The 26593-nt window shown below is 40.8% G+C and overlaps 1 protein-coding gene across 5 annotated transcripts in view; it reads right to left on the bottom strand.

Moving 5' to 3' along the window:
- The window catches only part of MARK3 (microtubule affinity regulating kinase 3), an 86283-nt gene that overhangs the window by 16201 nt on the left and 43489 nt on the right, over nt 1–26593 (bottom strand). For 4 of the 5 annotated variants that reach the window (XM_019550766.1, XM_019550769.1, XM_019550770.1 and 1 more), the window contains 9 exons: nt 24834–24890; nt 24044–24280; nt 23811–23930; nt 21967–22066; nt 20820–20932; nt 19173–19326; nt 15563–15780; nt 7992–8095; nt 1116–1373 (listed from right to left, as the gene is read on the bottom strand). In XM_019550766.1, coding sequence (XP_019406311.1) covers nt 1116–1373; nt 7992–8095; nt 15563–15780; nt 19173–19326; nt 20820–20932; nt 21967–22066; nt 23811–23930; nt 24044–24280; nt 24834–24890 — 1361 coding nt within the window. The remainder of the gene's footprint in view (nt 1–1115; nt 1374–7991; nt 8096–15562; nt 15781–19172; nt 19327–20819; nt 20933–21966; nt 22067–23810; nt 23931–24043; nt 24281–24833; nt 24891–26593) is intronic. The other variant, XM_019550768.1, reaches the window with a different exon arrangement.

Here is a 26593-nt window from a genome sequence, read left to right as displayed (position 1 = left end):
TGCAGCAGAAATTCAATTAGGAGCAAGGGCTAAATAAAACTTACCAGATGCTGGACTGTGAGCACTGAATCTTTCAATTGCAACTTTTTTTAAGAAAGTAAATTTCCCAAACCAGCATCACTTGTCAGTTAAATGGAAATACCAGGTTAACTTAGCAAACAGAGCTTTGAAGGATGGAAACTATGACTGAGTGGCAGTACATTTATGGTTACAAAAAAACCTACCACTCAGTAGTTAGCAATGCTTTTGTGGTATACACCTATAATACAAAATGAGCAGGCAAAGCTTGAAGTGCAGTAGTTTAAGGAGAGAATGGGAAGACAAAGCTAGTACCCAGAGCTTCACTCCTTTGACGACAAGCTCAAGGTGACCATTCAAGTACACACAGTGGTCTATGAACTGTAGGCCATTTTAAATAACTATATAGGGCAAGCATTTTTTTAAAAATTAAGTGCTGCAGGAACTGAAGAAACGTAAGGTCCTAGGGGTAACTTCAAGCAAAGCTTTCTGTCCAAGTAAAAGTCCTCTGCTTCATCTCTGTGGAAAGGCTACACTTCTTGAGGCTTAAGAACTGGGTTATGCCTATACTGTGCCCCCCAAAAAGGAATAAAATAATTTTAAGGCTTAAAACTTCTGCCTAAGCCCAGCTTCTAGGGTTGACTGATTTTGAGAACTGTGGCAAGCTTTATAGTTCGTTATCCTTAGTCCATCATTAAGATTTTAGCCAATCAAATCTCTCCCAGTGACAGATGACACTTATGATAGGCAGTCCCATCAGAATTAAACTGGCAGGCATGAACAAGTCTTTGCAGGATCAGAGGTAAAGGATATACATTAAAAAAACAAAAAAACACCATACTGATTGTGTTGTCTAGAAGCCGAACTACTCCAACTTTCACACCATGCAACAGTAATGAAACCAATTTGACTTGGTAATTTTAAACTGTAAGAACAGCTTTCAAATAACTACAAAAACTGAATAAAATCCCGAACCTAATACACCTATCATTTCAGATGCAGAAACAATCTCGATCAATGAAAAACAAGAACAGAAAGTGATTAGTGGAAAACAAAAATTCTACAAGTTTTTTTGTTTTTTTAAATAAAAATCTTACCTTCTTGTGAGCTTTGAAGTTAATTTACTAAACAGATTAGTGGAGCCTCTGGTTCGAGTCTGTGAAAGTGGTGTTGCTTCATGCGATAGACTGGGTGAGGCAGGTGGTCCATTATAAGTAGCAGTACGTCGCTCTCTGAGCTGGCCATGGAAAGTGCTTCGACTGGCAGTTCCTCTGGGGAAACGAATGCGATCAGGTGTAGTTGCACTGCTGATGCTGTGAGTTGAAGCAACTGGAGTTCTTTGATCCGGAATAGTGCTACAGTGGAAAACAAGAACATACTATTATAGTGCCAAACCATCATTTACAGAAACCCAAAGCTTTGTAAAGAATGAAATATTGTAACTGCTATAATACTTTTTAATTAAAGACATATTTATATAGGCCAAAATAGAAAAGGACCAAAATTACAACACATTACAAAAATAAAATATTTTACAAAAAAGGTTAAGAGTAAAAAGACTGCTTGAAACAGAAACCGGTGCACGTAGAAAAAATATTAACATTGAGCAAACTAGTGGAAACCTGGAAGAAATTTTGCAGGCAGATTTTCACCGACAAGGCTGACAGCAAGAATGGATAAAGCAAAAGCTTCCTTGCAGGCAGGGGAAAAAGCCACCCAATTATCTCCTGCATTATCTCTGTGCCTGTGAAGCAGCTCATAAATTTGAACATTTTGTAAAAACTCTATATGAAAGGTAGTCTACTTAAAAAAAAAAAAAAAAAAGGATATCCCTAAGCATATATAATGACTAGAATAGACTCTCTTCCCCTCCACAGGGGTTTGATAACAGAGGGATTTCTCATATTCCTAACAGTAAGAAAAAGTTATTAAAATATGGCAGGAATATATATTACAGACAACCTGGAGACACCACAAGACAAGTGTGAACAAAACTAAAAAAAACCAAGGGAAAACACCTTGTAGGCAATACATACTAACAGTCTAGGACTAAAATTCCACAGCACAAAGTTAAGAAGCAGTGGGTACAAGTTAGTTTCACAATGATTTTTGTTTCTTACGCAGGCCTGAAGTTATCTGTGCCATTGTCTATTGGAGGTAACATCATCTTCGTGTGCACAGAGGCTGACATGGACATCGACTTCTGATGTCGCAGCCGAATGCTGGAGAAGGATGTGGTACAAACTGAAGCAGGGCTAGCTGCATAAGCGAACATTTCTGTCAGGCTGTGAGGGGGTTTGGGTTCAGGCAGAGGCAGAAAGAACAGCATGGACCAATGACAAAAATGCAAACTACTGCACGGTGAAAAGCAAACACTTTTCCTTCCAAAAAATATCTGATGTGTCAAAGAATATAAGCTTTTCCACTGCTTACATAGGAGATACAGCACTTAGGTAATTTAACTTCTTCAAAACCATCTTTACTGTGGCTTATTGCCATTTACCATCTGCAAAGTGGCTATTTAGGTGTGAGAGCATTAGCTTGTGGGCCCATCCTCTTGATGGTGCACACATACAGGAAACTTGGGTCCTATATAGAAATACTTTTAAATATTAACATTGGGCGTATTTTGCTAATGATTATAACCACCTAGTTGCACAAAGTTGCTGCTATAAAGTATTTATATTCTTAAAGAAACAAACAAACAAAAAAAATTCACTCCTTAAATGAACCTCAACGTTTATAACAGGTTGAGGACCTGGCAGGCTTTGAAGGTTTAGATGTTTAACTAGCCTGGAGTAGCACATTAATTACAAATCAACAGATTACTCTAATCAATTTGTATTGCTACAGAGGTTGGAGTGGTGTGCAGATAGAAGAAAGACTGAAGAGTGCTGGAAAGGCAGCTCAATTATCCCTACAGAAAAACAAGAGGGGACTGTCGAAGCATCTCTTGTATTGCCCGACAGTGATTCCCCAGGTTAACGCTCCTGCTCTGAAGGAAGGTGTATCGAGTTGTCTTCAGCAAAAAGGATACCCGTCTGGCTGACACATGGTCCTTTACTCTGGCTGACACACACACACACACACACACACACACACACTTTACGTCTAACCTGAAGTTCTGCATCAAGAGTATTACACATTATGTTCAGAAAACTCTTGTGACTACAGATACCGGAGACCCAAGATCTGATGTTTGCCATTGAAGTAAGTCCAAAATCTACAATTGCAAGGGATGTTGGTTCAAGTCAGTAGCAGATAGCTACTTGCTGTCGGAACTGATTATTCTTTAGAATGCTTTGAAAAAAGTTTCAGAGCCAAAAATGTCAGACATGGCATTAACAGAGTTGTTTCTTTTCAGAAGTGTCATTAAGAAACCAAACAAAAACCAAACCATACCTAGCAAATCTGATGCATTATTCTGTCCAAGGTATTTGTTTCCCCTCAGATAAGCAAGTAACTACTCATAATCACCTGTTAATGTCTTTGTATTTCTCTGTAACAAGAAGTTTGACCTTTTTATTAAAAAGGCAATATGAGTGAATTAAGAAACTGGAATTGGATGAACAGAAAGCAAATTGACACCTGAAGGCATAAACAAACCTAAAAAAACCCTATTGGCTAAAGTTTCAAACTTCTGTGGCTTGAATTTTTCCCTGTTCGGTACACAAGTAGTTGTAATAGTTTTCTTCTTTAAAGAATCATTTTGGTTCCAAGTTTTGCCTACTTCTAAAGGCACTACTAAGACTTCTGTGAAAGTTGGGTCATATCTGCTGCAAAACAGATCCTTAGCATTTGAACTTTTCCCTACCAAGACTCTTCTCTACCCTGTCTTCCTTGTGTTACCTTTCCAGGGGCACAGCCATGCTTGGGTGAAGCCCACCTAATGCACACACACTAACAAACCTAAGAATAAAAAGGAGATGCCATGCCCACACTAGGTCACACCAGATGCCTATCTAGTGCAACATTTTAGATTTCACTATACCACAGAACAGATGGTAAGGAGATATCCAAATCTGAGCCTGCTTTATTAACAATGGAAATGATCAGCTCCAAAGTCAGACCTTTCGTCATTTTGGTTCCAGCAAAAGTTAGGGCTCACCGAAATTTCTATTTCTACTTACAGCAGTGTACTCTGTCATTGTGTTACTAGGATTAATTCTCTTGATCTCTGAAAAGCTTGCTGCACATTTCACACCAATGAAGAAATACTCTAAACAATGTGGGTTTGCAACGGTTGGTTTTATTTATTTATTTTTTTTTAAAGTTACCACTCTTTACTACCACTCTGTTGCTATGTAAACCTATACCAAAAATATAGATAACTTCTGACCCTTATATACCAGCTCCCTAAAACATGTCCCCAGAAAGAAAAGAAAAACCTGTAAAGCAAGCTGGGATGTCATGCAGGATCGGAGACAAGAGTGGCTTTTTGGAAAGGAACTGCATTTGGGACCTATACTAACTGATCATTTTCACTTACAATGAGAGGTAAAGGCTCCATTTGATGCGTTTAGGGATCCTAGCCGTGTCAGAACTCAGCATGTAAAAAAGTACCCAAGTGTGGAATATAGAGTATATAGGGATAAAAGTCTACATTAAATAAAAATTTAATTCTAATGAAACCCTGGAAATACAAGTGAAAATGTGGGTTGTAGCTCAGACTGCTTCATTCAGAGAAAGACACTCCAGGTTTCCTGTGATCTTTTGCTGACTTGAGAAATAAACAGCAGCATTAGAATGACTAAATGAACTAAAAAAACCAAAAACGAGCATTTACCCTAAAAGATTCATTAATACCATACCTACTTGAGTCAGAAAAGCCAATGCCCATGTATAGCAACTGAGTATACACAGATCATACTTTTTAGACCTTGGCAGTAACAGGCTCTGCCAAGCTAATGTACGGTAAAAGCTGTGTTAGCCTGCATTTTACTAAGAAGAATACTCTATTAACTGGAATTCCCAATAGCCCCCAAAACAAATCCTCACTTTAGCAACCAGAGTCTTTGTCAAGTCTATCTGGCATGCGCATCAAGTATTTATGTTGTTTACAGAAAGGGAGGGGAAAGGGATCTGTGTGGGGCAGGGTGGACTGCCGTTGTGGGCTGGGGCCAGGGCAGCGCCAGGGTCTTCCTGGTGGGGAAGGCCGTGTTGCGCTCCTGACTTCCTTGATACACATAATTCTCAGATAACCAGCACACCCCTTACCTCACTCCTGCCAGATAACAAAGCTTTTACTATACTTTGCTGAATGCATAGTTTAATTAAGTTCCATGTATCACAACCAAAGATCTCCCATTTATAAAGCCAAATATTAACGTTTCAGCCTTTCATTCTATTTGCTAAGCATTGGTATTTTTAATGAACATTGATTATTTTTGCTAATTACCTAGGTACTTGCATTTATGAAAGCTCGTAATTAAATTATACCAAGCATTTCCTCCACAAAAATGAGTCCAAGTATTTTAAGCAAAAGTTAAATGTGTAGTAAAATGGATGTGAATTTTTTTTTACATGAAGTAGAGATGAAAAAAATATGTTCAGCAAGTTTAAAGATTGGAAGAAATTACATTCAGTGTTGGTACCTACATTTCACTAACACCTCTAGGAAGTAGGACTGTTCAGTACTTCTGAAAGTGAAGTTACAGAAAATAAAGTGAGCATGAAAGCCAACTGGCCAATAAATTGGTTTGTTTATTGCTATATATTTTAAAGCACTGAATTTGGACTCTTAAATAAAACATGACTAACAGGTCTCCTGAAGTACAGGATTATACGAAGAAAAGACAGACCAGAAGAAAAAACCCAAACAGTTATTAGCAATATAGAATGCAGTTGCTCCTAGAAGGCCAATGAGGATAGATGGGACTGGAATGTCCAATGTCAAGAATAAAGCCCTGTAGACACACGATGAGGCAAAGCTGCCTTTAATTTATAGACTGAATGAAGAAAAAATTGTAACCAACTAATTGAGCAATTGAATACTTTGCTTGCAACTGTTCCCCTACTGGACCTATTTCAGTTGTGTGCAGCCTTATCTTCAAAAATAAGGTTTAAAGAAAATCAGGGTATCCTCATTTAAAGGAAAGGAATGGGAAAAACAACTCAATTCAGAGACTGGATAACATTAATGAGGACTAATCAATGAAGGATGAGACACAAAATCACTAAAGACTCAAGACACATCACTATTAAACAGAGCTGTAATTCAGAGTCCAGTCAAGTACAGGTCCACTTGATTAGACTGAAGGTTCAGATATGAGTTAATTCATTATATCTAATTCTTTCCCTAATCCCTTCCCTGTTTACTAAAGGGCTAATGGAAGGAGAGGGAACACAGGTCTGACTCCTTATCTCATTGCTCCAGTGGTTAAGTAGAGGGCCATGTTGATCCTTCATTCAACAGTAGGACTCATCCCTTCTCTACGAACTGGAGAAGAATTAAAAGAGAAGACAAAACTCATCACCCCCTGTGGAAGTCAAATCCACTCAGCAGCTCCACTATAAGGCTGGATAGGAGGCATCCTTACTTGGGGTTGAATCAAAGACCCCAAAAAGAGAGAACAATGCAAAGAAAATGATGAAAAAGGGGGGGGGGGAAGTAATATCAGAATGATTTGCAGCAGCAGTTATTTGGGCATCTTCCAGATAGCAGGCAAAACAGCTAGCACAATCTATTTGACTGGCAATCCCAAACCCTCTCCATTTGAACGCCTCTTGAAGCTTGGCTTTTACCCAATCTAAACAGGTCCCTGTTTGCATGAGAAATTCCATATTCTTGCTTAAAGATAAGTGTTGCTTTTTTGGCAACCCCATTTGTTTAACAATTTGACAATCCTGCTATGCTCCTTTTCAGTAGCAGCAATCTAATTCACTGGGTAGGTTTTATGTGAAACTGGTTGTGGTTATAACTCACTCCAATTCCAGGACAAAGAAACAGTTAACTCCCCACCTATCAGGGATGGGTAAAAGCCTGGACAAGACTGTGAAGGGAGGCTTAAAATGGATTCTTGACTAATAATCTATACAGTAAGAAATTCTCCACAAGGCATTCCCCACAGGTGCTATTTGACAAGCTACCTCTCTCTAGTTCTGGGGTTACTCCCAGATACATAACTTTTTGTCCGACTTGTATCGCTGGCATAGAAGTGGAAGGATTATCTTGTGCTTTGGGTGTTAACTTTAGTCTTGAGAGAGACAAGTTCAATTTCCTGCTCCACTTTCTACATGACCTTGGGAAAGTCATAGCTCCTCTGCACCTAATTTCCCCATCTGTAAAATATAGATACAACACTTCACTATCTCAGAGGGTAAATATATTAAAAGACTGTGAAGCAATTAGCACTACAGGAGAAAGGATGACGGTGTACCTGGGCCTGCAAGCCCAACAGAACAGGGCACAGACCTAGCCTGTACATGGGTCAGACAAGAAAGGTTTTGGGGGGTTTTGTGTTTTTTTTCCCTTTTTCTTTAAATGGCGCTTCAATAATCACAGTGAAAACTGCCAACTGGTGTATGTATATACAGATATAGATAGAGCGAGCGAGAGAGAGAGAGCGAGCGCGAGCATGTTGTCTTCACATAGGTTTGTACTGGAGGCTGAACAAAAAACCCTTACGGCTTCTCTCTGCTTTTCAACAACCAAAAAAGCTCTTGCCAAAAGGGAAGCTTCCTTGCCTTGTTCGAGCATCCAGAGGAACAGATGACAGAGAAGTTGCACCTCACGTACAACAACTATCAAACTTTGGAACCCATTTCACAGCTCATAACTTAAAGCCTAGAAATTCTGGGAATCTAACCAGAAGACTTCCAGTCCACACCACAGAAATAAGTATTTGCAAGTATCCAGGAACTGAGCATTTGCACTTACCTTGGGTAAAAAGGCACAATGATACTGCTTTGTTTTGAATGATGTTACATTTTTCTGAAACATGGAAAACAAGGAAGGTAGTAAAATTTCATACCTGTTCTCCTTGCCATTTTGAATTACTGAATGTCTATCAGCAGTGGTTCTTTCGCTACAAACATACGTATTGCGCCGTGTCATTGCTCCAGGTGCAGTATTATTCTACAAAAGGAAGATATGGGGTGTGTTAATTTTCACAAGAAGTTAAAAACCTTTGACAAAAATTAATCTGTTGAAGACTTCATTTTACTTGCTTCTACTTATGACGACTTGGTCTATGGCTTACAATAAAAAAAAAATATATTTTCTTTCAAATTAGACAAAAACAGAAGTGCTCTTCAATTGGGATTGTGCTAGTCTATAAATCGCAATGTGAACAATCTGTCTGAAGTACAAAATTACATTTTGTTTTAAAGTTTCAAATTAATAGAGCTTAAAAGCTTCTTAAATTTTCATTACACGCGCTCTCAACTAGACATGTGAACTCAAATGAGAATTTTATAAAAGCTGATTTAGATGTTTTAAACTTCCTCTACAATTTCAGAAACATTAAGATTTAGAGTACGAAGGTTTTCTCTTTTAAATCTTTTGAGTTACTCCTTAATGTGATAGAATAATTGAAAGGAAAAACATAATTATATCTAAATCCAGTAGGGGAGTAAACCACATTTTGATATTAGATGCTATGAAAGAGACTAAAGTTTTAAAAACAATAAAGAACAAATATGGCAAATCCTGGAAAAAATAATTGCAAGGCATTTTAAAAATATATTTGTAGGCCCAAACATGTAGGTGAAGTACAAAAGAATAATGGGACCACTTAAATAACATCAAACCCTTATGATAGGAAGAGGTAAAGAAATGGGGTTGCTTGTTTTACCTCTGTCTATACAAAGAAAGAACAGAGATATGCTCAGATCAGTGCATATAAAGCAAAAAGGCAGCCCCTGACAAAATATAGCAGTCAATTAAAAGCCTTTGCTAGTTGACCTACAGGAATGTTTTTGCTATCTTTACTCAGACAAAATTCCCTTAGACTTTAGTTCAGAGTTAGGGTTTCAAGTACCTCACAATTCCAAGGCTGCAGAATCTGCCACAGAACCCAACATTTAATTTATAAGGGAGTATACCAGAATTCTAGTTCTCATTTCAACATGGATTTCTAGGCATACTGTTGTAAACTTCAAAATCTGAAAGTGGGTACAGGCTATACAGATGTCATCTGCCTTGGTCTGCCATCACCCTGACAAACCACTCCAGATCTGTCACCATTTATCTATAGAGGAAATGTAACTTCTAGGTTTTAAAATTTAACATTCCTTTAAAATTACTTAAGCCCAAATCCAGCTCCATGTTTATGGATAGGAGAGGACCAGGGGTAATGGCAAGATAGGTAATACTCAAACTCCCTCTCAGCCATAAGCCAGCTAGAAGGATGACCCAAGCCAAGTCTTCCTTCACTTTGCAAAGTATCCTTGGGACCAGAGGAAAAGGAGTACAGCAGATCTTTTGACCAACAGATCAAGAACAATGCCAGGAGAAACACTCTCCTTGGAGAGTGTATTTTGCACAGCCAGGCTTGTAAAGCTCCGCAATGAAGTCTGGCACATGACATCACAAAGGTGCAGGAAGCAGAGTGGTCAAGTTCAGCAAGACAAGTCCTTATTCTTTTGGGCAGGCCATTTCAGCTCATGGAGGTGCTTATGGTGTCTATGAAGAAAGTGTCCCTGAAGGTAAGCCCTTGCTAACTCTGAGCCTAGCTTTGCCCTTCATATTAAGGTCAAAAATAATTTTTCTTTGGGTCCAAGGGTCAACCTCCAGAGCAAACAAGATACATTATTGTGCTGAAAAATCTCCAATGCATACTCTGCAGAAGCTACTTCTCCTGTCCAAATTAACTGACTTACAGAAGACAGATTCCAAGTCTTCATAACTGAGCTGCTACCACTGAAAATACCTTGGTAATAAGCCTTTGGGGTACATGGGGGGGCTAAACAGGAGGATTCTACTATCATAATTCTATCCCACTCCAACCATATGCAGCATCTGTGACAGGATCTTGGCAATGTAGAAATGGGTATCCCTCATCCTACTGAACACCTGTCCCCACAGTGTAGAAATGGTTGCCAGTGTTGTAGCCAGTGTCATAGTGAACTTAAGCCCAAAGATGAATCAATTAAGCATCCTGAAGTCCAGGATAGAGTCCTCCTTTGCTCCTCAGAACCAAGAAAAGATCACTGTAAACCCCCCTTTCACCTTGAAACATGGGCATAGTTTATTACTTTCAACACCAACAAGGAGTTGGCCATCACCATTTTAAAAAACAAGAAATAGGTGATTAGACAAATGGGGAAGGCACAGGGAAACAACAACATAATAAATGGCATGGACTGACTGCTGATCACTGCCTAACAGGTAAGAGAATGAAGTCATGAGGCCTAGATATTAATTCGTGGGTGGGATTTTGATTGATCAGCACTATTAGGAATTCAGGTTTCAGAAACCTTTCTTCTGGAAGAAAGAAAGACTTTGCTCTCTCGAGAACTGGAACGGCTCTTATATATGGAACTTGAATGGGTAGCAAGAGATTTTTTCTCTATTATTTTATCACATGTCCTAAAATCTTGAAGAAGGAATGTATAAAGTAGGGCAAGTCTATAGAGTGATTTATAATTTGCCAGCATTTGTCAGATAGGCTTCTAATGATGCTTTTGTCAGTCAATCATCTCAAATAAGCTAGTATTACAAAGAGTGTATTTTTAAAACACTGATAGAAGTAAATTATGTATGTTTTAGGTAGAGCTGAGGAACAACCTGGAACAAAGACAGGTGTGACAGTTGTTTGCATCAACAGGCGCACATGAAATTCTCTGATGAAGGTAGCTAAGTTTCTATATATATAATGCTTACTGAAGCCTTTTTTTCTGTCTTTGATATCAAAATGTCTGGAGTAGAAACCTTGACCTTTGAATTCCTCTGGCATCTCTTTTTTGGTTCCTACTTCTAACAGGACCTTTGACCTTAACTGCTTGTGAGCAATTTTTCTGAATGCAGACGGAAGAGAGGTTTGAACAGAGGAAGGAAATTTAAGCACCTTTTATCTCCAGGATCCATCTGTCTAAGGTGATGGAATGCCAAGTGATATAATGGAAGTGTGAAGCTGTCATTTAAAGGGTTCTTCCCCTGCTCTGGCCCTGAAGGAGGCTGGTAGGACTGAGAATGATGGCTTTGTGAATAAGATGAAAGAGAATACAAATGTTTGTAAGACCTAAGGACAGGTCTTAAGATTGGGTGTTTACTAACCAATAAAAATAAAGCCTTCATTTTCTTTACTGTATCTTGACTAACCCAATGCCTCCAAATGCCAGGTGTTCCATATACTCAATTTGCCTATGTGGGGAAAATAAAAAAAATTGAGCCTGCCTGTGAAATATGTAATAGTTGCTGTAACGATCTGTGCAGTGAAGATGGATGCTTTTGAAGCTTCAAACCTTAGGCCTGGCTACTGTATCATCCCTAGTTTTGCTCTTCAAAGTCCTTTGGAACACCTAGCTATATCTTCCCATAAAGTCCATCAACAATGCAAAAAGCACAGCCTGGTAAATTTCCCATTCTAATATCAAGTGGTGAAAATGAAAATGCCTATCTGCTTGAGTTCATCTTCTTTCCCTCCCTGCCAGGAACTGGAAAGTGTTATGGTCTGTCTAAAAAACAGTGCCACCACCACCAGAAACTCAGAGCCCAAAAGCTTTGATTTCCAGAAATTGTCCTGGATGATACTGTAAAACCCAGGTATGGTAAGTTGACAGGATGCCATATGCAAAGAAACTTATATTGTCCCAATGTCAATGATAATTGGCAGGATTTTACTTCTGTATTAAGAATTCACCATATTAGGAATTCAGACTAAAAAGTTTGTTTTAGTAACTTTGATTTCATGAAGACTGATTATAAGAATTGTTTACTAAACAATTATAGAAGCAGTAATCGAGCAAGCTACTCTGAAAACAGAGCAAAAAGGTAGATAATATGCTGAAGGGAGGAAAAACCCAACTACCTAATGATTTACCAGTTAAGAATCTAGACGTTACTGTGGGAGTGTTTTGGGGGAGTTACAGAAGAGTTACTGGGGGACAGCTGAAACATATCTCCCCATTTTGCACTAAGCAAAATGCAACAGCTAATTTTAAGATTCATAAGTTCCAAAATAAGGCAGTGTGCTTTTAAACAAAAACTATGCTTATGCCAGTATTTGTCCACGTATAAAGCTTTTAAAACTACAGCAATTTGGTAAATGTTAATTACTGGGGAAATATGTATGATCTGGCACAACCCGTACATTTTTAAATGCACATTAATGAATGCCCAATGCAAAGGATAGATTTAAAAAAAAATTATTAATAGAAGCTGGCAACACCAAGACCAGTGAACAGGTCAGCAAACAGAAATTTGAGCGGAGAGTTTATGTGGACACTTTCTTTCTTACCCTGCCTACACTAAGCACGATAAGTGGAAGCAGGTAAAAATAAAGAGGAAGATTTTCAGGAAGCACCATCAGAAGAGGAAAGAGCTAGGAGGAAACCCCCCCCCCCCAAGATGGCAGGAAGACATTGCAATGACAAAGCCTCTGCCACAGTCAACTCTGCCTGTGTGGATCAATGAGGCTTCCATCCAGGTTCTGGTCTTGTTTTGCAGGGACTACAGCCTGCATGTCCCAATCTATCTTGCATTATAGTTGATGTCAGGCTAACTTGGCTAACTATTTCTCTGCCAGAGACAGCCAGATGGGAGAATGTTTGTGGCCTGAGTGTGCCTTCTGAAGGATTTTCAGGAATCACTATGGGAGCTGCAGAAGCTTGTGAATTGGCCTAGAAGCATCTGATAGCATGAAGCCTTCATTGACTCAATTCACAGAATGACTTTGCACATCTGGGGCTCTCAATATGACCAAAGAATGGGAACTGAAACAGGAGCCCAGACTGGCTAGAAAGTAATCTTTTCAGCGAGTTGATACTCAAAAAGGAATCCTACAAAAACACAGTAGAAACTTGGACATGTTACTAGGGAAGAGTACAAGAGAAGTGTACAGGCACGCTAGTAGAAAACTGGGGAGGCCAAGGCATGATCTGAGATGCAACTGGCAAGGAACTTAAAATGCAATAAAATGGGCTTCTACAAGTGTGTCAAAAGCAGAAGGAAGACCAAAGAAACAACAGATCCCTTATGGAATACAGAAGGCAAACTAGTTACAGATGATGAAGACAAGCCTGAGAAGGCCTTTATTATTTCAGTCTTCACTGGTAGGGGCAGCTTCCAGGTGAAGCATGCGACTGGAAGCAAAGATATGGAAGGCGACGAACAGCCTAGAGTAATGGCAGAACAGGTAAGGGATTACTTTAGGGAAGCCAGTTTTCAAGTTGGCAGGGCCACATGGGATGCACCCTAGGGTACTGAAAGAACTGGCTGAGAAAGAAGATAGCCAATGGCTCCAAAACTGACAACTTCGGAAGGTCGAATGAGGTCTTGGGTGATTGGAAAGGCAAGTATAGTGCTCGACTTTAAGAAAGGGAAGAAGGAAGATCTGGGAAATTACAGACCAGTAAACATGACCACAATACCTGGAAAGATCGTGGAGCAGGTCCTCGAGGAATCTAATAAGAAGCACCTAAAGAAGAAGGTGATCAGGTACAGTCAGCATGGATTCACCAAGAGCAAGCCATGCCTGACCAACTTGATTGCTTTCTCTGATAAAGTGACAGGCACTATGGATGGAGGGAGAGTAGTGGATGTGATGTACCTTGACTTTAGCAAGGCTTTGGATACCATCTCCCACAACGTTCTCATTAACAAGCTAAGGAAGTGAAAGTATTGTAAGGTATATACATAACTGGTTGGATCATCATGCTCAACGAGTAGTCATCCATGTCTCAATGTCTAGCTGGGAGGAGGTATCAAGTGGGGATCCCCAGGGGTCTGTCCTGGGTCCAGTATTGTTTAATATCTTCATTAATGATTTGGACGATGGGATCAAGTGCACGCTTGGCAAATTTGCGGATGACACCGAGTTGGGTGGAGTTGCAGACACTCTGGAGGGCAGGGCTAGGATCCAGAATAACCTGGATAGACTGGAAAAATGGTCCACAATCAACCAGATGAAATTCAAGTAGGACAAGTGCCAAGTCCTGTATTAGGGATAAAATAACTACATGTATAAATACAGACTGGGGAATAACTGGCTAAGCTGCAATGTCACAGAAAAGGACATAGGGCTTACAATTGACCCAAAAGCTGAATACACATCAACAGGCATTTCACTTGCATACCAAGCAAAATGTGATTCTTCTGCTCTGTTCAGCACTGGTGAGGCATCACCTACAGTACTGTGCCCTCTTTTGGCCCCTACATTTCAAGAAGGATGTGGACAGATGGGAAAGCGTCCAGCTGAGTGCAGCAAAAGTGATTAGGGACCTGGGAGGCAAGACCTATCAGGAAAGGCTCAAAGAATTTTGGTTATTTAATCTGGGAAAGAGAAAACTGAGGGGGAATTTGGTAACAGTCTACAAATAACTTAAGAGTGATTACAAAGAGGAAGGAAATGGGCTTCTCTCTGTGACTGTAGGGGGCAGGTTCTAAGAGCAAAGTTCCCCATGAATCCAAAAATTTGGCAGTGGGCAAGCAGCAGCACTACTGCCAAATTTCCAAATCCAGGGAGAGCCCATGGGGTGGACAGAATGGCCCTGTGCACTAAATCAGGCTGCATCCACCCAGCCATGCATGCAAGAGCTCCATCCTGGTATACATGGCAATGTCAGTGCATGGGGGCAGCCAAGGGTGCACAGGGCCATCTGGGTGTGTGAGGCCAGGTGGAGGCAGTGCAGGGACCATTCCAGCCCTGAACCACTTGTCATGCCCATGGGGTCAAAAGATTGAGCACCACTGATTTATAAATATAAGCTGGATAAAAGCAGTCGCAAATTACTTTTCAGAGGATGGTAATAAAATCACCAGTTGCGATTTCAGAATCATGTAGGAATCATAGAAAAGTAAAGTTAGAAGGGACCTCTGGAAGTCATCTAATCTAAACCCCTGCCTGTAGCAGTATCTTCCCTATCCAAACCAGCCTATACAGATCCAGTTCTAACCTATTTGGAAAACTATACAGGCAACTACACAACCACAAAGCTTAACATGTCACAGGTAAAAGCAGGGAAAAAAAAAAACAGTCGCCAGTGTCCTGCTGCTGCCAGGATTGTTAAAATATGCTCGACTAATACAACTTATTCCATGGAATAGACTCCAAATTCCTTTTCTTTCTTTTAAACCATTTAAGATGCATCTCTAAATCATTGTTTGTCAGGTCATATCTTAAGGGCTGTTTCAGAAACGTGAATAATAAGTGAAGTGAACTAAGTTACTGGGTAGTTGACTGAAAGAGTATAAATGAGTTCATAAGATACCTAAGCTTGTTTTTGGGAATGAAAGGAGAGAAACATTAAAAACCAATACACACTGATAGGCCACTGGTGGAATGATCTTCACCCAGGTGGAGCACCTTGGAATGATTTTTCCCCCTCCTACTCAGTGTTCTTTCTGCTCCTACGCTTTAAGGAATAAAATGGTTCTACTTACACTGGGGACAGCAGAACTTTTCTTACGTTCAGGAATATCAGCCTTATTTGGATTGCTGGCATTTCCCAGCATGGGGCTAGCTGGAGCAATTCCTCTTCCTCCAACAGCACTGCTGCTAGATTTCCTTGACTGAATTCCTTCTTCTTTGAGGTCGCTGTCTGTAGTGCTAGTTTGGCTTCGTTTTGGATATGCCACTACTGGAGGAATGGATGGTCCAGCTAATGGAGAGAAGAAATCTTTTAAAATCTAGATGTTATCAAGGTTCGTTATTTGTTACACAAATACATTAAAAGTCTAAGTAATTCAATCCCAGAGATTAAAACAGGTGTGGGCAAAATACAGTTTGTGGGCCAGGCCACAGCAGGTTCCTCAGTCCTGCCTAGTCCAGGCACTGTCTGGCTCATGACACATCCCACCACTCCTGGGCATCAAGTAGGGCTGGGGCAGCTCTGCAGTAGGACTCTTTCTAGGCAGCCCAGGCGGTGGCAGGTCTTTCTGGCTGCTGCAGCTGCTGGCCCCCAGACCCATGGAGATGGATGGGGACCCATGTGCACAGCCCCAGCCCTGTCCTGTGCCTACCTTGACTAGAGTGGACTAGCTCCGGACCAGCTGGGACTCACTTGCACAGTCCTGGACCCCGGGCCACCCTGCACCCACAAGTGGTGGTGGTGGCCAGGCAAACACTGCTGCTGGATACAGGGGAAAAGCAGCCACCTCCCCATTACTGCTGCTGGGCCCTCCTTGCTGCAGCTGCCTGGAGCCCATATCTGGGCTGCCCTGTGGCTCCTCTCCACTACAGTCACCACTGGCACCGCAGCTGCCTCCAGCCCACCCAGTGGGGTAACAGAGAGAAGATGCAGAGGAGCCCAGGCAAGGGCTCTGGGACTGCAGCAAGAACAGCCTGGCAGCAAAGGAGAGGTAGCTGCTTTCCCCAAGCCCCGCAGCAGCTTCTGCCTGGCTCATTGTGGGTGGGCTGGGGTTGGAGCAGTGTGCACAGGTCCTGGCTGGTCTGGAGCTGGTCCATTCCAGCCGGGGCAAGTCTGGAGTAGCTGTGGGGTGGAGCCGCAGGGTATGCAGGCTCTGGGCAGTTGGTGGGCAGGGGGTGCTGACTTGCAACAGCTCCCCAGAACTACCTATGTGGCCCATAGACCCAAATAATTACCTGCCCCTGGGTTAAAAGATTGAGAGTCACCACTGCAGATCTGGAGTTACACACTGTGAAAAGTACTTTAAGGTTCCCACTTTGTTTCACTTCATAGACATTAGGGCTGGAAGGGACCTTGTAAGATCATCAGGTCCAGCCCCCTGCCCAAAGGGCAGGAAGTCAGCTGGGGTCAGATGACCCCAGCAACATAGGCATCCGAATGCAACTTGAACGTGTCCAGAGTAGGTGCTTGCACCACTTCTCGGGGTAGTCTATTCCAGACTCTGGAGACTCAGACAGTAAAGAAGTTTTTCCTTAAGTCCAATCTAAAACGGTCTCCCAGTAGTTTGTGGCCATTGGACCTTGTCTTCCCTAGGGGGGGAACAGATGTTCTCCCAGTTCCTGGTGCACACCCCTGATAGGCTGCCACCAAATCCCCTCTGAACCTATGCTTCTCCAGGCTGAAGAGTCTCGTGCCTCTCAGACTCCCCTCATACAGCCTGCTCTCTTGACCTCTGATCACGTGTGTGGCTCTCCTCTGGACTCTCTTGAACTTCTCCACGTCTTTTTTAAAGTGTGGAGCTCAGAACTGGATGCAGTGCTGCTGCTGCAGCCTCACCAAGGCTAAGTAAAGCGTGAGAATGACATCTTGGGACTTGTTTGAGATGCATCGGTAGATGCAAGCCAGGGTTTTACCTGCTTTGCCAGCTGCGGCATCACATTGGTGGCTCATATTTATCATCTTGTGGTCAATCATGACCCCCAAGTCTCTTTCAGACATAGTGCTAGCAAGTGAAGCACTGCCAAGCCTATAGGTATGGCATGGGTTCTTTTCTCCCAAGGTGGAGCACCCTGCATTTCTCAATATTGAAGGTCATCAGGTTTGTCCGCCCACCTTGCAAGCCTGTCCATGTCGGCCTGAATCCTCAGCCTATCCTCAAGTGTAACTGCACTTCCCCACAGTTTGGTGTCATCTGCAAACTTAGCCAGTCCACTTCTGACACTTTAATATATTTATTAACAATCTGGATTTATGAGTACTGGACTGAGCACTGAAGCCTGAGGGACGCCACTGGTCACCATGCGCCATACTGACTTGGTTCCACTGATTATCACTCTCTTAATTATCATGGAGCCAGTTTCCCCAGCCATTGGACTGTGAAGTTGTCAAGGCCACAGTTCCCCAAGTTTGCCATGAGGACATCGTGGGAGATCATGTCAAAGGCTTTTTTGAAATCTAGAGTAAATGACATCAACCTCTCCCTCACTGTCCAGGTGATGCATCACCTGGTCACAGAAGGAAATGCAAATAAGATGAAAAAAGCCATTTAGCCATTTGTTTAGAGCAGTGGAGCCCCTGAATATTGTAGAGGTGTGGGAGCCAGTTTTAGGTCACACATCTGTGGTCCTGCTTAATACAGGTGGCATTCGAGAAGCCTGAATTGGTGGAATGACACCTGCACATAATTACTGTCAGCTTAATTCAGAGCAGCCAGGAAGTGGCTTTGACTTGTGCACTGGGCTCCTGCTGCCATCAGGAATAAAAGGAGAGACAGAAAGCTGTTCTAGTTTACCCTCAGACATTAAAGGGCTAATGTTTTAATAGACTATCAATTTCTTATTGGCATTCATTCTTTCCTAGGTACTAAACAGGTTCTGGTTCAGACGAGGTGGCTGGGACAGAAAGAATCAAAACTATTAAGTATTTCAGTTGCTCTCTTCACATAAAATTAGCTGACCTGATTGTTCTTTGTGGTGCTTTCCCAAATACAGAATGTAAACAATCCCAGGAGACCTGGCGAGAGGAAAGCAACCTCTTTGCTTATAAATAACTCTTGTATATTCAGGTCAAAAGAAGATTCCTTTTGTGAGATAGTGACTAAGCAAGAAGGTTTATAAAATACTTAGTAAGCAGCAAGTAGCTGTTCTGCATGTTCATTAGGCAGAAAAGTTAAGTTTGGCTGGAGTCACTGTTACTTTTTAAAATTAGACTTTTGCAGACACTGAAGTTACAGAAAACTCAAAAATGGGAAACAAGTAGTAGTCCTGGCAAACTGACAGTTCTCTGGTTTTCAGACGCAAATTGACCTATTAGCGTCAAAAGGAAACAAAAGCTGCATGGACATATGAAAAGTGAGGGGGAGGGGGTGATGTGCTTTCCAGGGAGAACAAGAGAGAGTTTGCAAGATGCTTTAATGTGTATAACAAAACTTTCTTACAATGGTCATGAAAACAAGAGAAGATGCAAGCAGAAACAAGCTACTGCATTTAGCATACTGTTTAGAAGTAGCTCTGATATAGTCATAAGAACACATGACTAATGTAAAACAGTCACTAGATCATTAAATCCCTGGACCACACACAATGTGATCTCTCTCCTTATCTAAAAGGTACAGACAGTACACTAAGAATACATCTTCCCAAAGCAATTATATCGTCACTCTGAAATAGACATAGATCACCCACCATGATCACTGTACCGTCGCTGTTTTTGGCTGGAAGATATGCTTCTCTGCACTTTGTGGTGAGGAGATTGTCCAGTGCTATTGTTGAGATCACTACTTGGCCTAACTTTAGCGAGTGAAAGATTGCTGCTGGAGCTCGAATCACTAGCATCCAACTACAACAGAAAATTCAAAAAAGGCTTAGTTAAACAGAAAGCATCCTGCAGAGATTCTGAACAATCTTAAATGAGCAACATTCCAAGAAGTTCTCTTAATGAAGTGATAACACTAGTGAGACCCACTCCAGTGCCAGAAACTAACAGCTTTCCTGTTAATTTCTCTCTCATGTGTTTTAAGGTACAGATCCATTCAAAATGCCTATCTATGCTAAGCAGTTCAATTCTGAACACATTTGGAAACTGCCAGTTATAAAAGTTATTTTGCAGAGAAACAAGGATCCTGTGATCCCTTCTAAGGGTTAAGCTGCGGGTAAGACTAGTGTTTCTGAACAGGGCAAGAAAGGCCACATGTGTACTTGCAACTCCTAGGGAGCCTTCCCCCTCAGACACTTTAATTAACATGGACCCTGTTCATCCATTTCCCCTGTAGGTTTTCAACGGTGAGCAAAATCATAGGCTGTGGAATTGAACAGGCTGCTGGTGACAGCATCTTCAAGCAAGAGAGAGTGAGGCAGCTCCAACAGTTCCTTCAACAGAGGGTCCAGATTTTATCAGGCTAACACTGAGGAAGGAGGTCAGGTCACAGAATACATCTTGAAGAACTACAGTACTACAAGTAGCCTTTCTTTTTTAAATCTTCCCTTTGTGCTTTCTTCAGAGACCCCTGAGATTTTACCAGACAAGGAAAATGGATCTTTAGGTGCAGCTATTTCAGCTCCTCAAGCAGTTGGTAGGGCCAAGTGTCCCAACATTAATGGGGGGGGGAGAGGGAGGGAGAGATACAACAAGCTCTTTAACAATAAAGATTTTCAAGCAAAGCTTCCTTTTTCTAAGCTAACTCAAAACAGTATGTATAGATAACAAGTTCTGTTATGAGCCCCTAAGCCAGATATAGCAGTCATTAAGAAGCATTACTGCCAGTACAAAGGACAATTCTTCCCATCTGGAGACTGGCATTCAATTAACACTATTAATTTTGGTACTGAGGTAGACTTTTTTGCTAAATAATCTATAAAAAAAATTCTTCCTTGTTGAAAAAGAAAGCATCATCAAAATAATAAATTGATATGAATCATTAACTAATACATACTACTTGTAGGACAACAGGTAAACCAAACAATTATAGAAACACAGATATTATTGCAAGATCTGACCAGTTAAACAAGGGTGGTAAACAACGAAGGGGCATGCAGAGTTGCAAGGGAACGTAGATGGATGTGCAACTGCACTCGAAGCAAGGCCTTCTCCTGCACTGGGAGGGAAGGGACCAGGCATCTATCTGGGGCATGGATGCAGCTCAATGAACACCACTGGCTAAACAAACCTGACTTCCGGTGCACATAGCACACATCCACCAACACTGGAATTTATGTGGAAAATTATCTGAAGAACAAGCTTTACTTTCACTTTGCTTCCCTGAGGGAGGGTTTTTTCCTCCCTGTATTCAATAGAATACATGTATTTTACCCTATTTCCATCACTATACTTACCTCTGACGATTTCCTCCCTAACAATAAGTATGTAGCTGTGATTTCATCATACTTCATTTTACTAAGGGATTCTTGAATTTCTTCTTGAGAATATCCCATTCCAACCATAATATCTAAAATAAACAAACAATTTATAAGTAACAATACACTTTGATAAACTGTTCAAGTACTTCCATGTTCAAAGCAAGCATCTGCCCCAACAATGGAATAAAAACATCTAAATGTCGAAAACCAATCTTAATTAGATACTGACAGTAATAAGATTTAGTTACTGTATTTACTCGAATCCAAGACTACTCTAAATTTAAGACAACTCCATTTCAACAGTTAAAGAGTCTAGTCATGGAAAAATTATAAGTGTGTTAACAATTTTTCCTTTGTACAGAATCTAATAATTAGAGGGTTGTCTTAAATTTGCCCACCTACTGCTGCAGCAGGGAAAGTAGCGATGGTGGGGCGGGCAGGCAGGCAGCATATCCCCTGCCCCTTCACCACCTGTGCACCCAGCACCTGCTGCCTCCCCCCCACCACTACTTGTTCCCCTGTGTCTGCACCCCTGGCACCTTCTCCCCTGCTATACTTGCCACCACCCCATGCTGTGCATCCCCTGGCACCAGCCTGACCACATACCAGCAGCAGCAGCTCTGGTTGGGCTGCAGTGCCAGAACCAGAGCCTGGGCCAGGCTCGAGCTACTGCCACAGCCATTACTGAGGTGGGGATGGGGTCAGAGCAACCCTCTGTTTCATGCTCCGTGTCCCAGGCTTGAACAGGGCCAGAGCCCTGCTGGAGCTGGAGGGTAAGTGGCAACAGTGCTGGGGAGGGGAGTTGAATGGGGAGGGTCGTAGCTAGAGTGGGAGCAGACTACCAACAGCCCTGAACCCAAGTCAGGGTCAGAGCTGGAACTGCAGCAGGTGCCCAGCCCCTGACAGCCTTCTACCCAAATCCAAGTCCAATACCCTCCTCCCTTCCACATTAAAAATGGAGGGAAAAAACCTTGTCTTGGACTTAAGTAAGTATGGTAATGAGTTTCAAACTACCTAAACATTCAAATCTGGTACCAAATAACAAAGTCTAATTATGCAGTGTATCATGAAGTATTTGTTTGACAGCCTAAAATTGAGAACATCCTGGAAAGTACTAGAATACCTATTCTTTTCTGGTCCGAGATATCCAATTCTGGTTCAACAAAAGGCTTAAGCTCATCCTCCTCATGTCCTGCATTGATCCATCTGTCCTTCATAATTTGCTGCAAAGACAGGTTGCTTATTAGAAAAAGATATTTGGTAGCAAACAAAATAAGACAAAGGATTCAAGTTCTACCCATTACAGTCTTTTGATAACGAAGAGACAACAAACACACCATGACTGAATCAAAAAACTGAATACCTTTGTTCTTTTCTGATCCTTCCCAGTTTACTTTTCCAGAACCGTCTTATTTGCAACTGGACTGCCTTATTAATTGGTCTCTTCCTCACCTATCTGAGGCAGGTTTCTAATCAGATATATTCCAGCACATACTTCAAAGCTGAACACCAGTAGTGGAGAGGCTGGTTGCAGTGTGAGCACAAGGAAGAGACCAATAAAAAAAATTCCATCTGGGCACCTTTACTGCATCTTGTTCATTAATGCTCTTCAGCCACATGACTCCCTAAAAGGCTCCCCATTCTAAGTATTACTCACCTGGAAACTAGCCAGTTCTCCAAAGTTAAAGCATACAATATTGCCAAGGAATACCAAAGTAAAAGGAACAACAGAGAAAATTAAACACTAGTTTTAAAAGTATCACAATTAAGAAAACACAAGTTGAGCAGTTAATCCTTTTCAAATGTTGACCTGTTTGGTGCACCACAGTATTAGACTGTACTTGGAAAAAGTTTCACAGAAACATCCTCCTGCCTGGCATGGTGCTCAAGGTTTGAGAACTGTAATTAAATAACTTCCTTTGATTACCCCATACCTACAGATCTCATCAAGCACACTGCATTATTCAACAGCAAATGTCCACCACAATACAAATCACGAGAGTGCTACCACTGTGCTTTGGTATTGGCTTGTTTTTTTAAAAACAAACTTAAATGACAAAGGACCACATTTTCAAATATGCTTGTTTAAAGTGCACATGCCCAAAGCAGGCTTGCAAATCCCTGATACACATGCAATGAGGGTTACATGCATTAAACTACAATTTGTTCACATTATGTATCTGCCCACTTAAATCAGCGGCATACAAAAATACACATGCAAGTTGGCACTCATCCTACAACTGGGCTGGGTTGCATATCCCTGGAAGAAACTTTCATCACTGCAATGAGAAACTGACTTGAGGGAGTAAGTTACAACTTCATCACATTCATGCCAAAAATTCATGGGGAATGGAATATCCTTACTTGAAAACTAGCACAGGACTACAAACTTACCTAAACTTATTATAGCTACTTATTTAACTGGCAGAAGTGACTGTACAGGAAAACCAATGCTATCTAACCCCCCACCCCTTGGTGTAGCGCCTAACACTCTAGTAACACCCCATCAACATCTTGCACCAAGAAGTTTAATACTGGCGGGTGAAGCAACACACTATTTTCTAGTCTCCTGCATAACTGTATAAATGCTTACACAAAGCAAGTAGACCAGCCCTCTATAATTACTTTTTAATGAGCCTATGTGCTGAAGTCCAGAAGTGAATGATCCACTAATAGAGGAAATCCAGCAATTTACTGTTGAGAAGAGTTATGTAAACCATGCAACATAATAAGCAAGTCTTAAACTCAAGCCATTCAGCCTGATTAAAAAAGAAAATTCCAGAGAGTTTAGTTTCCACCTGCTGGGTAAAAAAGGCAAAGAAACCCCAGGGCAGCAAATCCAGCAAGCTGTTTACAAGAAAAATGGTTATCCATTGAAGTTCAATACTTGCTACTGAACAAAAGGAACGATTGGCAAAACTTCAAGCTTGCCAAATTCTCTCCAACTAACATTTTATTTTTGCTTACCTCCAGTGTGCCTCTTTTAGTTGGGTTTAGCACCAGGAAACGTTTGAGGAGGTTTTCACAGTCTGTTGACATGTAGAAAGGAATCCTGTATTTTCCTCTTAGTACTCTCTCTCGCAGTTCCTTGAGTAAAAAAGGGGGAGAGCAAGCATTAAGTTATAAAAAAAACCAAGACAACAATTCAAAATATTGGGGCTGGTCTATATAAGCACTTAGCATTTTTTTTTTAAATGTACCTTTAGGTTCTGCCCATCAAAAGGAAGAGATCCACTCACAAGTGTATAAAGAATAACACCCAGACTCCAAACATCTACTTCAGGTCCATCATATTTCTTTCCTTGGAAGAGCTCTGGAGCAGCATATGGTGGGCTGCCACAAAATGTGTCCAGTTTATTTCCAACTGTAAACTCATTGCTAAAACCAAAGTCTGCTATTTTAATGTTCATATCTGCATCTAGCAAGAGATTTTCAGCCTGGATAGGAAAGGAAAAAAAATGCACTGAAGTTTGAACTTACGATTTTTCTTTAAAGAAATGTATTGCTTTTTAAATTCATTTTTAAAGGCCAGAAAAAGCTGATATTCCATTTAATTGAAAGTATTTATATAGCTATACAAGTCAGTCATTCATTTAGACTGCATTTTAAAACCTCAGTGCATTACTTTCAAATTTATGATGGCTGTTATCAGTCACATGCTACTTCCATCTAAGTATCCCAATGGAAACATTTCTGTATTATTGTAAACCACAAGTTTCCACGCGAAAACAAGAATGTCTCAAAATCTACACTATTATCTGGTACAATAGCTTGTAACAGAATATCTTTGAGGTCTTCACACTTGCTTTTAAGAAACTGTTCCATATTTAACATTTTAACATTTAATACTTATAAGCGAAGGAAGTGGTATTTTTAAAAATACCTCTCAAGTCTTAAGAGAACATTCTAAAATGACATATGTAACTAAAGCCATTGCATATACATTTTGGTAAGGTTTTTTTGGTTTGCTTGTTTGTTTACTATACTCACCTTGAGATCTCTATGAACAATATGCTTTTGGTGGCAGTACTGCACTGCAGATACTATCTGGATAGAAAACAGGCCCAATTATATAAGTGACACCTCAAAGAAACAGATTTGTAATCAGAAATTTCAATATTAGTTGCTAAAATTGACATGTATTTATGCATTCAAAGCCATAAAACCAATACTAGTGACCACCATATTCAAGATAAAAGCTGATAAATATTACATGTAAACTTCTTATTCAAACACACTGGCTTCTACTACCCTCTGAAATATATTGTTGTGTTACCATGGCTAATACAGGCTAAGGGGAAGCAATAAGTTTTACTAGGGTTGTTTCCACTGTAAAACTACTCTCCACTTTCTGAAAATGTTACCATTAGACTGAAGTTTTCTGGTCTGTGCCTGAAAGTGATTTTTTTTTTTTTTATGTTCAATAGTTGGGGGGAGGATGGGGGTACAGATAGTTTCGTGAACAAGAGGAACAGCTTATGTGCATAATACAGTTAAAAGTTACTGACTGGCAAACCTTCAGGGGGGATCTGCACATTACACATTACTTTATTCATCTTAAATCAGTGTACAGTATAACAACATAAGCTTGAAGGAGACCCAGGCTCAGTGTGCTGCTTTCAGGTCCATTTCTAATCATGTAATTATACAACTACTGTTCTGAAATGGACAATGTTTTCTGCACCTTTGGTGGCCCTTGCAAAGTGCCCAGGGAACAATTTAAAGACCAGGGCATTCACACATTAGTAAAACATTACTAATGATTGCTACACATGCATCTAAGGCTGCAGAAGAAAAGTACGGTCCAGTGTACATTTGACACATGGCATAGAACTTGCATACGCACTAGTCAGATTTAAGATTACAGATGAAACTATCTGTATAGTAACTCAGAAAGCCTTTTTATTTTATAAATATTAGCAAGTTTCATTTTACAAAGAGCTCCAATGATAAAACATGAGGTACCGTTATACTTTGTAACACGCTACGTTTTCCAACTAACAGAGGATTCCTCTGTAACAGGGCACCAGCCACTATGCGTTATATCTAAAGTTCACAAAGAATTCTTTGACTGCATGTGAGAGTACACATTTTTCACTTCCAGACTGTTATATCTGTTCATATATTAAATCTTAAATCAACAGGGATTCCATTCCGCCATTTAAATCAAAATAAAATGCATGCCTGTATGATGGAATTAATTTGTGCACGTCTGACAACTACCTAGAAGAAAGTCCTATGAAAGGATAAACTTACTACACAGCCCCTGGTGGTTTGTTCTTCCTTCACATTTATTCTTCCCTTCTTTATTTGGCTCCCCCCCCTTGCAGCTACTGTTCCTTTTTCTATTATACGTATGTATTGTTAGCATTTTCCTTCCCCTGAACCATGTATGCCCATCCCCCTTGATCTTCCTTCCCTCTATAACTCTAGCACCCTGATAAATTGCAGGCAGAGATCCACTAGACTTTATCTCCCAACACTATCCCTGGGTCTCCAGGATTATCAGCATGACAGGCATTTCCTGAATATAGCCCAAAGTGCAGTCCTATTCAATTTTCAACTTAAAGTAAAAATCACTTCTGCTCCCAAACGGCCAGAGAGAGAATGACAAAGCTGATCAAAAACAAGTGTTTTCCTTTGTCAGCTGATAAAACAGGTAGCAGAGAGGCTGTAACAAGAAGGCAGCAGTTGAGAATAGAAAGGAAAGGGAAAGACGACAAAGAGGAAATGAAAGCAAACCAACACCA

This window comes from Crocodylus porosus, unplaced genomic scaffold (genome assembly GCF_001723895.1).
Source record: "Crocodylus porosus isolate Cpor-Errol unplaced genomic scaffold, CroPor_comp1, whole genome shotgun sequence".
Taxonomy (NCBI): domain Eukaryota; kingdom Metazoa; phylum Chordata; order Crocodylia; family Crocodylidae; genus Crocodylus; species Crocodylus porosus.
This window is presented reverse-complemented; position numbering and strand designations above follow the sequence as displayed.